At 35.4% G+C, this 13815-nt stretch overlaps 1 protein-coding gene across 1 annotated transcript; it reads right to left on the bottom strand.

Moving 5' to 3' along the window:
* Positions 1-1276: 1276 nt before the first annotated feature.
* On the bottom strand, positions 1277-10763 carry LOC123655078 (platelet endothelial aggregation receptor 1-like). The gene is made up of 6 exons (XM_045590916.1): positions 10518-10763; positions 5928-5940; positions 4153-5708; positions 3768-3878; positions 2061-2191; positions 1277-1642 (listed from the first exon to the last, which is right to left on the bottom strand). The coding sequence occupies exons 1-6, from the start codon at positions 10607-10609 to the stop codon at positions 1452-1454; spliced, it is 2094 nt and encodes a 697-aa protein (XP_045446872.1). The 5' UTR covers positions 10610-10763; the 3' UTR covers positions 1277-1451.
* Positions 10764-13815: the final 3052 nt, after the last annotated feature.

The raw sequence follows: 13815 nt of genomic DNA, 5'->3' as shown, positions 1-13815 counted from the left end.
ACTTTGGATCTCCAACTACTAGAAAAATAGTGTTAAGGGTAGGAATGTCTAAAAACCGCTCTATTTCGTTTTTCTATCTTCATTTCATTTTCGTTAGTTTCAAACGTTTCAGGAAAATACGAAGCCTTTCGAGCTTCGCTTGCATTTGCATTGATTGTAGTTTCATAAATTAAGATTATTTAAAATTCTAAATTTAACTCGTATACAAGACAACATTACAGGAGACATCCTTACATTTCTCAGTAAGTAAAAAGTTCTCAAAACTTATTATATTTTTTTTATTGTAAAAATTATTTTCATAACTTATTTACAATACATTTTTGTGATTTATAACAAAACTTAGATATTATATTAAGTAAACGTCGTGTAACAATTTCGAATAAAATTAACAATTTAAATTTGAACCACATGATAAATAAGTACGTTGCTTTAAAAATCATATCAAAATATGTCTTAAAAACTAAAAAATAGAAAAGTCATTCACGATTGCATAAATTACACGTAACTGAGACCGTTAAAGCTGATATGATAGCACGCGAATAGCGCATTAAGTTGTCGGTCCCGGAGACCCATAGACACCTGATGGCAATCGTTATATGACTAGTAGGGAGTATATCTGCTAACCCGCATTGGAGCAGCTTGGTAGATTAAGATCCAATCCTTCTGCTACATGGAGAAAGAGGCCTATGCAAAGCAATGGGATGTTACAAGCTGAATTGTTTATCGTTTTACGTATGTTATACGTACAACATACACATGCTGGCCGTATCAAATTACACAATTTGGTCTCCTAGATGTATGACAAGAGGTCTGAAAATCAAAATGGAGGTAGTTGATAAGATTACGATTACTTAGATATTAAGATTATAAAATTTATAAACGCTTAAAAAACTATTCGACATAGGTACGAGTATTATACGAAAACTCACGACCTAAGTAATTTTCGATTAAAACGATTACGCTAAAACCGGTAAACTGGCAAATTTAGTTTATCAATGTTTTTTTTTACAATTTTGTTCTCTCGCAACTCGAAATTCCTGGCTCAACGCGTATAGGCTCCATTCTCTGTGCTTTACTGTACTGTATTACTATTTCTGTAGCAACGGGTATAAGCTGTTACGCTAACTTTTGACTGACCCACACATGACATACATTTGTATTGGTCATACAAATGTTTGCCGTGATATGGATATTTCTGTTTTTGGTTATGTGTTGTGTGTGTTTCTGAATCTATGACATAGGAGTAAATACTAGTTGAAGTCGTTGAGTAAAGACGTTATTTATATAGTTATTTAATAAATAAACAGTTTCGTTGGGTTGTCGTCTTGGCTACAATACTTGATATAATTTTCAAAGCAACACTACCACTTTCTATAAATATACAATAATACTAGACAATAACTACAAATCACACAATTTTGCTGTATAATGTCCTAAGTTTTGATATTAAGCTAAGATTTGTCTTGTTCGAATACTATTCTGCTCGCTAGGAGCTGTTCGGCCGCTTGTGTCGCTTCGCCACGTTCGTCGCCATTTTCATCACCTTCTTCATCATCGATTTGATCATTGAACTCGTCAGTGGGATAGCTTCGATTCGTTAGAGTATTGGGCACTGTGTAAACTACACTTCCAAAAGCATTGCCTGTAATAATTAATTTTAAAAAATTAATAAAAAAAAACTATCATTAATTTAAAGTCGATTGGGAAATCGAAAATTATTTTTGATTGTATTTACGAGAGCAACATTAATCGTTTGTACCAAAAACCATGCATAACTGAACTGTGTCGAATACTTTATATAATTTTAACTTTTTCGCCTTCTTTAATACTTCATTAAATCACAAGATTTTACTATAGCGCTCTTTGATTTTGACACAGAAATACACACACACACACACACACACACACACACACGCGCGACCACACACACACGCACACACCCACACATACACACACACACGCACAGACAGACACATACACACACACACACACACAAGAAACTCGGACACAGTAAGTGCAAAAGCAACATAGGTAATTATTTGACAAAGATAGGTTTATACCAGTTTCAGTTGTTTTGCTGGTGTATTGCTGCTGTTTCCGCCACATTTTTCCAATCACAACAATGACCAACGCCAAGAGCAGCAAACCGATGCATCCTCCCAACAACCACGTTAACTGCAGACCAGCTAATCTGTAAACGATTAATACGTTTTAAGTCACTATGTTGAATAGTAATAAAAATAAAATTGAAATTTGTGATGACACACTAAAGTCATTTATAATTTTTATGATTTTTACTCTATAATGCCCATCACACAATTTTAACATTTTAGAATAATCATCATCATTACAGCCGATACAGTCCACTGCTGGACATAGGCCTCCACAAGTTTACGCCAAAAATAACGTGAACTCATGTGTTTTGCCCATAGTCACCACGCTGGGCAGGCGGGTTTAGAATAATAATTAATTTTATTATTTACATAATTTGTAAAGCTTACTCGTAATAATGTAAGACTGTTACTGATATAATATTTTTTTTTTTTATCTCCATAGCTTCCTGTTGTTATGACTAAATTAGTATTTTCGAGAAATTAAAATGGTTGGATGACAAATTCACATAAATTTTATCGTGAAAAACGCCCAACAATCAACGGCCGCCAGTAGTATGAGAATCATGTCCCAAAGTACACATAGCACAAACTCAAACGACCAGAACACAACAAACGTTCATAGTACGGCATATAAACACTTATACAGTCTATGTTTTGAATTTTTCTCAAAGATAGGATCAGAAATAAGACTACCCGCGAGAGAACGAAAGTAACCGACATATCCCATAAACAATCAGCAAGTTGAAGTTACAGTGAGCTAGTCACGTCAGCTGGAACAGGAGTGTCCAGGAGTAGCGACCACTTGTTGGCAAACGCTGTTTGGACGTCCTCCGGCCCGCTAGACCGGCGATAGATGTAAAACCTCACCGGCCGGTGGAGGCTGGAGGAGGATTGCGGTGAACCGGAATGTTTAGCGCAAATATTGGAGGTATGGACGGCGCTGCGTCGCGATCTGACGACAGTCCTCGGAGGGGACTTGTCACTGCCAAGCATCATCATCGCGATGCTCGGCGACGACGAGTCCTGGAAAGCGATGGTCTCCTTCTGCGAGACAGTAATGTCCCAGAAGGAGAATAACGAGCGGATGAGAGAGAGGGGCGCCGACGAGGCCTCCGTCCGCAGGCGACGAACGGGGGTGCTTAGGAGGCGCAACTTAATGCGCCTCCAGTAACGCCCCTGTGCCCGTGTCGGCCCGAGATGGGAACCCGGTCCTGCTAGACACGGCGTCGTCGGGATTGTTCAGAGGTGAGCCGGACAGTCCCCATGGAGGAGAAGTCTGGTCTTTTCGCCGAGGCCAGCCTGTCGCTGGAGGGATCCGGTTGCCTGCAGATCCGGGACCCTCCAATTAAAGCGGCTGAAGGCTCCCGCAGGGGTTTTGGTCGGTATTGCATCTCCCCCCCCAAGTGCTGAAGCCGATATACGGTCTAGGAATGCCTACCCAGGCTTCCTGGATATCACCCGTAAATGGGTTCCCCTGCGATAACAAAAAAAAAACATTGGAGGTATATCCAGCAGTGCAGTTCGATAGGATGTAGTGAACGAGCGAGAGAACATGTGCAATACATAGTTACTGTTACAATAGCACCTAGTCGTAATAAAAAACTAAAGTATGTTGTCATAAAAAAAATACTAAAATGTTGAAGTGATACAAACCCTGTTGGTGATGCGACTTTAGCTGTTTCACTATCATAGAAGCAGGCACGGCCATCAGCACACTGACAATCGCCGTTACTGCAATTACTTTCACAGTCATTGCAGTTTACACTGTAATGAAATAATTGATATATATTTATATACGTTGGTAAAATACAAGTATACCTATTAACTTCTACCATTTATTAAATTGTTCTTTTTGTGTTTAATTCTTTCAAAAAATAATTCAATTGTAAAATAGTAAACGTAAATCTAAACTCTATTTAGAGAATTAAATTTTTATATTACACATAACTTTTACTTATATTAATTTTTTAACTTCTTAAAAATGGAAGTAATAAAACTAAGCCAGAATAAATCGTAAAAAAAAAATAAGATTACTTACACAGTAATTGGTACGCATTGACCATCTACAAGTTCAAAATTAGGATTGCAAATACAATTGTCTGCACTGTCGCAAGTTCCATTGTCACATGAACTAGCACAGGTCTTAATACAGGCTGACGAATCATTAGCGCTTTTGACGTAACCATCTAAACAGGCACATTGATTTGGTGACTTGCAATATCCATTTTTACATGTTTTAGAACAAATCGGCTTACATCTACCGTCTTCCATCTTGTACCGTTCATTACAAAAACATACTCCAGATTCTACACATTTACCATTTTCACAGTCTAAGCATTTAGGTTTGCAAGTGAAATTATTATTTGCTTTTTCGTACCCGTCTAGACACTCGCAAACGTTCGCGCTTTTACATGTTGCATTGATACACTTAGGAGAGCAAACTGGTTGACATTTATATTTATCTGTTTCGCTTAGTTCAAAGTCGTAGTTACACGTACATGTGTCTGGCTCCGAGCAAAATCCGTTAATACATTCCTTTTTACACACAGGCTTACATTTACCTCCAATCAGACTATAACCTTCATGGCAAATACATTTGTTAGGTTCTACGCAATCACCGTTTGAGCATTGAATACACTTTGGCTTGCAAACTGATGTATTGACTGGTTCATATCCTGGCTTGCATCTGCACAAATTTGGTCCAGTACAAGAAGCGTTAACACATGTTTGCTTACATACTGGAAGACAAGTAAATTTGTCCACTGGATTATTTTTGTAACCAGGAAGACATGAACATGTTTCTGGCGCTGTGCATATTCCATTAATACATATATTTGAACAAATAGGCTTACATACACCGCTTTTCATGGCATAGCCTTTATGGCATCGGCATTCGTTAGGTCCAACACAGTCACCATTGAAACAACCATTACATTTTGGTTTACAGACCGTATCATTGAGTGCCTCATACCCTGTCATACAGGAACACGTATTCGGAGCTACACAAGAAGCATTAACACACGGTGGATCGCAAGTCGGTCGACAAACAAATCTATCCAATGGGTCGATTTTATAATTCGAATTACATGTACACGTATTTGGTCCGGAACAATGTCCATTAACACAGTCACTATCGCACCGAGGGACACATTTACCATCTTTCTTTGTATACCCCTCATTGCAATAACAATCATTTGGAGCAACGCATTCACCATTTTCGCATTCATCGCATATTGGTTCGCATTCAAACTCATTAATTAGCCTATATCCTTGCAAGCAACTGCAAACACCGGGTTCCACACAGGTTCCATTTATGCAGGGTTGCGGGCAATCCACTGCACAAGTTGATTCGTTGACTTTGGAGTAACCCTTTTTGCACGTGCATGTATTATGAGATGTACATTCTCCGTTGATGCATGCAAAGTCACATTGTGGTATCTCACAAGTACCTTTGTCGGTTAATACCCTGGGCGGTTTGCACACACATTTATAAGGTTCGACACATTCACCACCAGCGCAATTGTTCATACATTTTGGCTTACAAGTTTTTGTGTTTTTGTCATACAACCAGTCATCGCAACATATTAATTTAATCTGTAATTGAAAAAAATATATACTTATTAGTACTTTTCATATTGTATAAGTGAAATTAAATATAAAAACATATTTTTGCTCATACATCGTGTGAAGATTAAATTAATTAATTTATTTTTATTTTAATCATGAAATAGCTACTGTAAACTTGAAACATCGGTATATCAATGATCAATTAATTAAAAATAACTATAATAGATTTTACCGCACGATACTTACTCGACCTTGGCGTCTGAAACAAATAAAAAACACTATTGTATTATTGAATATACGAACATATAAATTTACACTATTAACACGCATCCCTTCGTTTTAAGCTGTCTGTGCAAACATGTTTAGAGTTATAATATATATGACATTTCTGTATATACGCTTCAGCCTCTAATATCCCACTACTGGGCATAGGCCTCTTTCCCCATGTAGGAGAAGGATCAGAGCTTAATCCACCACGCTGCTCCAATGCGGGTTGGCAATATTCCCTACTATGAGTAACGATCGCTATCAGGTTTATATGATAACAACCGGGACCGACGGCTTAACGTGCTCTCCGAGGCACGGTGGGGAGACCCACAAGGACTGCACAAACGCCCAGACCACGGCAAACACCTGTATGGCCGATACAAATGTTTGTCATGTGTGGGGATCGAACCCGCAACTGCCAGCGCAACAGGTACAATCCATGGCTGTGACCGTTGCGCAAACGCGGCGTCATTTCTGTATGTATGATTAACTTACTATGACATTAAAATATAAATAATTAAAATTAAAAATATTATTTAATACTATAAATAAAATAAAAAATATCAGATGTTATATATATCATTAAATTGCCGAATAAAAATTTCAGATTACTCACAAATATACTCGTATATTGTACGTAATATTTATGGTTTTTAATCACTTTGATTATGCAAAAGAATCAATAAGGGAGAAAGTTTTTTATGCAATAACAAATATAATGTAGTAAGGTAAAACTATGATAAGCCGAACACATTGAATGTATAAACTATTCGAAAGAATCAAAACCGTTGATATCGAGTTGAAAGCTAAAGTCTAAGCTAATGTAATTAGATGGCTTTGGGCTCGTTTGGGATATCCCAAAAGTCCGCGAGGGCCAGAACTTCGTCATTTTATAAAAACTGAAATTTGGTCAGTGCATGCGCCCAAAACAGGTAGAACAGGCCAAATACGAAATCAAACTCATAGTGGCTTTGACAGAATGACAATGAAACGACGAAAGTCTTGCCGTCCCGGGCTCTTGATCTGTGAGCTGAGATGTCAACAGTAGCAAATGCTTGTATAAACAATGATATATATATATATATACATTCTAATTTCAGTTAACTACGTTAATTATATAAAACTGGTTTCCGACAAATGTACGTATGATTACGAGTAGTTAATGTGTTCGATTAAGTTTAAGTTCTTTTATACATTTAAGTCATAAATTTTGTACCGATAGTTATGTTACGCTGAGTTGCACGAAACAAAATTAAAATTTAAGTAGAGATTAAACTAATTTAATCACAAGAATTTCATACAATTCTTGCGATTAAAATTAGTTTAATCACTACTTAAATTTTAATTTCTTTTCGTGCAACTCGGCGTTAATGTGTTAACTAAACACTATTACCATTTACGAGTATGGTTATAGATTAAAAATGTGTGTGTGTGTGTGTGTGTGTGTGTGTATGTGTGTGTGTGTGTGTGTGTTGGAATCTACACACTGCACAAGTAAAACTTCTGAAAAGTAGCCTACAAGAGATTTTTTCACCGAGAATATAAAATACCGTTTAATTTATTCTATCTCATTCTCTCGCTGACTTAATAATATACATTTATGTGTTTGTTTCTTCATTAACCGACTTCAAAAAAGGAGGAGGTTACTTAATTCAACCGTATCGTCATTTATGAATCGGTTTTGATAATTCTTTTTTTGGTTGTAAAGGAGATATCCCAAGTGTGGTACCATGATAAGGAAACCAGGATCTGATGATGGAATCCCAGAGAAATCGTGGGAAACCCTCGAAAATCATAGTGACTAGTGTGTTTGTTAATTTTTTTTCGTCTGCTTACGTTTTTTACTTGTCTATGTAAATGAAGTCGGTTTTTTTTTTCTTTTGCAAGCAAACACAATTATTGTAAATTATTAGCATTTTCGTTTCATCGAGTTTCAAATCACGACGATTCTAAAGAGATTTCACTTAGAAAAATATTTTGTGTTATATATAACGAGTTGAGCGAGTAGTATACGTTGAGTGTGTTAACTTGTCTGTTTCTTCTATTGGTATACACATATAATGAAGAAAACGAAAAGAGTAACTGCAGATCTTATTGCCAATTATTCCTTGCAAAATGTACATTCCGAACCAGTGGTATCTCACTTTTAATAATAATTCAAATTTGTAAGATGAAGATTCGAAAGTAGGGCGCAGCAGGACATATCCTGCTAAAATTCGCCAGAGAGTAGCCAGACTGGGGAAATATCTCGACCTTATAGAAGATCGCAGCTAAATAATACTGGTTTCAAGTAATGTTGTATTCCTATGGTGAGTAAGGTGACCAGAGCTCCTGGGCGGATTGGCGCTAGGATCAGCAACGCCCTTGATGCTTGTTTGCCGACTTTGTTATATAAAAAAAGTAATTTTGATTTTGAATAGTTGCACTGTGTAATACTGTGCTGATCTGGTTAAAATAATTTTGCATTATTTTCTTAACCTTTCAGTGATGGGGGAACCGTTTGTCTAAATATATATTTTGCAACGGACCACTAATTGTTGTTGGAGTAACATCTGACGTAATTAGTCATAGCCTAGTAAGATTCACTCACTATGCTCCTCGCTTTCGTGGACCACTTCGGATGCCTCTAGGGACCACAAGTGGTCCGCGGACCACTTTTTAAGAACCACTGCATTATAGGAAAGGTTTGTTATGGCGATTTGTAGTGTTAATTATAATAATCAATTAGTAACACATTTTTATTTACTTCCTTGTTATTGTAAAGCTTTAAGCCCACCAACCCAAATAATAAGTTCACTCACACTCAAACTATCAAAAAACCACATTAAATTCGTGAAGTGATTAATGAAATAGATCCACCGTTTTGTCAAAAACTGATTAAAAACTTTGGTAAATGGATCGACATCGGTATTCGTCGTGGACATTTATCAGATATTATAAGAATCAAGTTCCTTATGGGGCGTTGCAAAAGGGGTACCCTAGCCAACAGAAAACGTCCGTAACGTTAAAAAAAGCGTAAGATTTTTATCTATAGTCTAAGTATGATGGCTATATGGCAGTGTCTTATGTATAGTCTACGTGATGACTGTTATTATTATTGCAGTTTGCTATTATTATTACGTCATTCGACATGTATTTTTATAAATCATTGTAAATAAAATAAAAGTGTTAAGATAACTTTGTAACGTAGTTTTTTTTATTTATATCGATTAAAAAATTAATAATAAAAAATTATACCCGAATAATTATTTTCTTTATACCTCAAATAGAACTTAAAAGTAATATTTTATAACGAGGAACTTCGTTCCTATCTGGTGTCCCACAACACCACACGTTGTTTTTCTTTTCATTAATAATTGCCAAAACTTGGTCTTTTTAATAGAATAAAAATTTGAATCACTGTCATCCAAATTTATTGTTTCATTTCGATTTATAAAAAAAATTCTTTTTGTAAAACCCTATCCATACGTTAAGATTATAAATTGTACACGTCTTTATCATTATAATACAAAACTCTTCGTTTTACGATCACTTATAATCAACGAAACTAGTGTTTCGCCGAAATTGAATTTACTACTTTTCCTACCATTACACGTACGTGTGTATTACTCAACAGACCATGTGACTTCCGGCTAATGTAGCTTTCTAATGGTAAAAGAATTATTAAAATTGATCCGTGCATCAAATATTATGTTGTCATCCTCTAAGAATGTTTTTACTTGATTACCTATTAAAATATGTGTCTTTTTTAAATTAATAAATTACATTTATTTATTTAACACTTTATTACATATATTAAAATTTCTTCGATCGATCGATCGAATTGATTCAATCTCATCACCGATAGTGATGTCGTACAGATAACCCCTGTTTACAGAGGAAACATCGACAACATAACACAACTAGGCACATGAAGCAAATAGCTAAACCTTATAAATACAATAAAACATGAAATTTAATAGCGCGTTACTTGTATAATATCGTCATAATATCGCCGCTTGAAGCTCCCATCGCTACATTTATATCTATGTTTTGTTTAGAAGAGACAGGAAAATCTACATTAAATTATTTTATCTCCGGATTTAAATGTGTTGTTAGCGTGCCTTGTTAGCAACCGAAATTATCATATTTACGCCGAGTTGCACGAAAAGAAATTTAAATTTAAGTAGACATTAAACTAATTTAATCACAAGTATTTCATACAATTCTTGCGATTAAATTAGTTTAATCACTACTTTTTAATTTCTTTTCGTGGAACTCGGCGTATGTGACTTACTACATTTTAAATTAGTAATTAATTCGTGTAAAGTAATGCGGTATCAGATGCAATCCCATTAAAACAGATAATTTATGATAAATAAAACACATTCTAAATCAAAAATTCAATACAAAAATACAATGAAATTTATAATACCCATTAATTGATTCCTTTTGTAACTTAAAAAGAATCAGATTAATTATTATATAAAAAAAACAAACGTGAACCATTATTAATAATAATAATAAAGTATACCCCTACTACCTCAATACTATCTTACCTAATATCTTTGATAAAAATAATTCACGTACCTCCGTTTACAAACACCTAAATCATCCTCACTCAAAGACACACAAAGCACAGGTAGCACAGACAACAACAAAACAATTCTATACCCGTTCATCGTTGCAACTACATGTATTGTCGACTATTAATGCAAACAGTGAATAAAGCACAGAGCTAACGACACACGATAGCTTATCACATCCGTTTATGAAACGAAATATTCCATATGTGTGGAAGACAAACGATCGATTCCCATCGATGCAAGTTTGAAACTAAGCGCCGAGTACCGTAAGACCTACCCCAAAATAAAAAATTAACAGCTCTAGCACAGGATGTTGTGCGCTGTGAATAATCATAAGGGTAATAAAAAAACCGTTTAGAATTCTCCTTTGATTTATCCGCCTCTATATTAAGCTTATGCTTGTGGATATGGAAAGTAAAGTTTTCGCATAGTGCTTCTTAGTTTTAGATGGTATAGAGTAGCGTAAATTTGTTAGAGAAATCTTTTTCCTTTTTCCTATCATATCGATTATTCTATTTTTTTTAATTTATACAAATATAATAGTCAACAAATATAAGTCGAATATCTTTTTTTATTTTTAAAAGTATAACAAAGAAAAAATATTATTTAAAAGCTCTAATCATAACTTTAGTTCACACTAGCTGTGCCCACGACTTTGTCCGAGTGACTTTGGACAGCATATTTTGGAAATATCTTTTGGTTTATTTTGGATTATAAACGCCGTTTAAGTATTTACATGTTCAACGTGATTCTTTAAATTTGCATAACTTTTTTGTTTATGAACTGATTGACATGAAACAAACAATAAATTTTAAGGAAAGTTTAACACTTAGTGTCTGTTTCATGTCAATTTTTTCTCCCTACCGTGCCTCTGAGAGCACGTTAAGCCGTCGGTCCCGGTTTTTATCATGTACACCTGATAGCGATCGTTACTCATAGTAGGGAATATATCCGCCAACCCGCATTGGAGCAGCGTGGTGGATTAAGCTCTGATCCTTCTCCTACACGGAGAAAGAGCCCTATGCCTAGTAGTGGGATGCCCAGTAGTTGGATTTATATAAATCAAATAAGCCGTTTCTGAGATTATCGTGCACAAACATATTACATTTACATTTTTATTATATGTATTGATTTCAGTAGTTAAATGGATGATGATTATGCAGTTTAATTTATATTATTTAACACAGATATCCTCAGGAAGCATGTCAGGGCTGCCAAATTATCTATATCTCATATATATGTCATTCTTGCCGCTGATTTTTTTATAACTAGGTCGGCTAACAAACGTATGGTTCACATGATGATAAGCAATTGCCGGAGCTTATAGACGTCTGCAAAACCACAAGCATTGCAAACAGGTTGCCGATCCTATCTCCAATTCCCTCCAGGAGCTCTAGTCACCTAACTCACCAACAGGAACGCAAAACTGCTTAAAATCAGTATTATGTAGCTCTGATCTTCTGTAAGGTCTAGATACTTCCCCAGTCGGGCTGCTCCATTTTTTGAGCAGGAAAATACATTCTGTGCTCTACCTCAGTTAAAAAATTTAGAATAGTTTTTATTAACATACAGTACAACAGGAAATATTTTGCTCAAAATCTGGATCAGAAAGACTGGAGAATTGCCTCAACCATACAGAAGCTCACAGCTACATAATACTGCTTTTAGTTAGTATTGTGTTCTTGTGCTGAGTAAGAGGATCAGAGCTCCTGATGACTCCGGGGTAAGGCCACCAACAAACTTGCGATGCTTTTGGTGTTGCTGATGTATGTATACTGCGCTAAACGCTTTTCATCTGGTGGACTGTAAAAATGGTTTCTTTATACCTATAGGGTACAAACAACAAAGTGGTAACTGGTTACTTTAGCTTATGGTTATCTGCAACATTAAGAGCATTATCATAAGCGCTACCGACTTTGAGCCCAAACATCTCCAGTAGGTTGTTTACCTTACTAAATATCTTACTTATTTTTCTCATCGTTTCAGATTCGGAGCAAGATATTTACAGCTTTGGTCCTACTCTTATCTGGTGTTTGCCCTTTTGCAAGTCTGTCACTTACACGTAAATCGATCACTGGATTATTTGAATATAGATCCTTCTGAGGAGTAGGCGTTAATAAAATGTAATGAAGTTCATTGCTATAAGCATGAAAGTTGTAATAGAGATAAGAAAGAAGAAATTTGTAATGGTTCAAAGGTCACTTTATCACTAAAGTTATCTTAAAGCCAACAAAATCTTAAAAAACTTTAAAACCCGGTTGATAAACGTTTAACATAAAAGTATTTTTAATGTAACTTTATATCATTTTTTTTTGTAATAAATTTAATAAGTAGATACTGTAACTGTGTACTGTTGTTTCTCCGCGATGAACTCCTAAACTACTAAACCGATTTTAATCAAATTTGTACTCCCTGTGTAGTTTGATCCAACTTGAAAGATAGGCTATATTTTATTTTGATGTATGTAATTATTATATTTAAGACAAAAAAAATAAGGTGATACGAAGTTCGCTAGGTCAGCTAGTAAACCTATATTTATTTTGTGAATTATTGTCTTAAACTGACTTATTGGACTTGTTGGTAACCATTTTTACCGTTCAAGAGTCCAGAATGACGATATCCATTACTATATTTGTATGTGTAATTATATAAAAATATATTACAATTTAAATTTATCAATGGACAGTTACCTAAAATAAAGGCGTTAATTTTCCATCTTAGGCAAATCGTCGGGTCAATAGTGTTTGTGTGTGTAATATATTTATACGCATTAACATGCCGTGGGTCCCCCCGTGCTTCGGAGAGCACGTTAACCTGCCGATCCCCTTTGTTATCATATATAGGTACCAGATAGCGATCGTTACTCATAGTAGAAATCTGCCAACCCACTGTAAAGCAATATCGTGAAATCAGCTCTGATCCTTTCCCTATATGGCAAAAAGGACCAATGGGTTGTTACAGATTGAATCAATCAAAACGTATATACATACATAATATCCATATATACAACTAGGCCCAAAATGATTTGAAAATATTACATAGTTACAATGAAGAAGCACGTATCTGTGTTAAAATACACTGCGTCAAGAACAATGACACTATGCACAGCGCCGGCGAATATATAGACATCCGGCGACTGAATAGATAAGGACGAGATGTGAATAAACACATACATACTTATTATTGTTATGCTCATGTAAATGTTCTCAAGTACCGAAAAAAAGTCCCGAAGCTGGAGAATTATCTGTCATTGTAGTAAAATACAGATTAACGGCGGTTTACTGTTTGTAAAGCTTTATTTT

Source organism: Melitaea cinxia, chromosome 7 (assembly GCF_905220565.1).
Source record: "Melitaea cinxia chromosome 7, ilMelCinx1.1, whole genome shotgun sequence".
In the NCBI taxonomy this organism is placed as follows: domain Eukaryota; kingdom Metazoa; phylum Arthropoda; class Insecta; order Lepidoptera; family Nymphalidae; genus Melitaea; species Melitaea cinxia.
This window is presented reverse-complemented; position numbering and strand designations above follow the sequence as displayed.

Excerpts from the sequence above, each read along its gene's own strand:
- LOC123655078 (XM_045590916.1), bottom strand. The coding sequence starts at position 10,609 with ATGAACGGGTATAGAATTGTTTTGTTGTTGTCTGTGCTACCTGTGCTT. Across the intron at positions 3,879-4,152 it reads CAATGCGTACCAATTACTGT|TGTAAACTGCAATGACTGTG; the intron begins GTAAGTAATCTT and ends ATTTCATTACAG. Across the intron at positions 2,192-3,767 it reads AAAGTCGCATCACCAACAGG|ATTAGCTGGTCTGCAGTTAA; the intron begins GTTTGTATCACT and ends AATCGTTTACAG.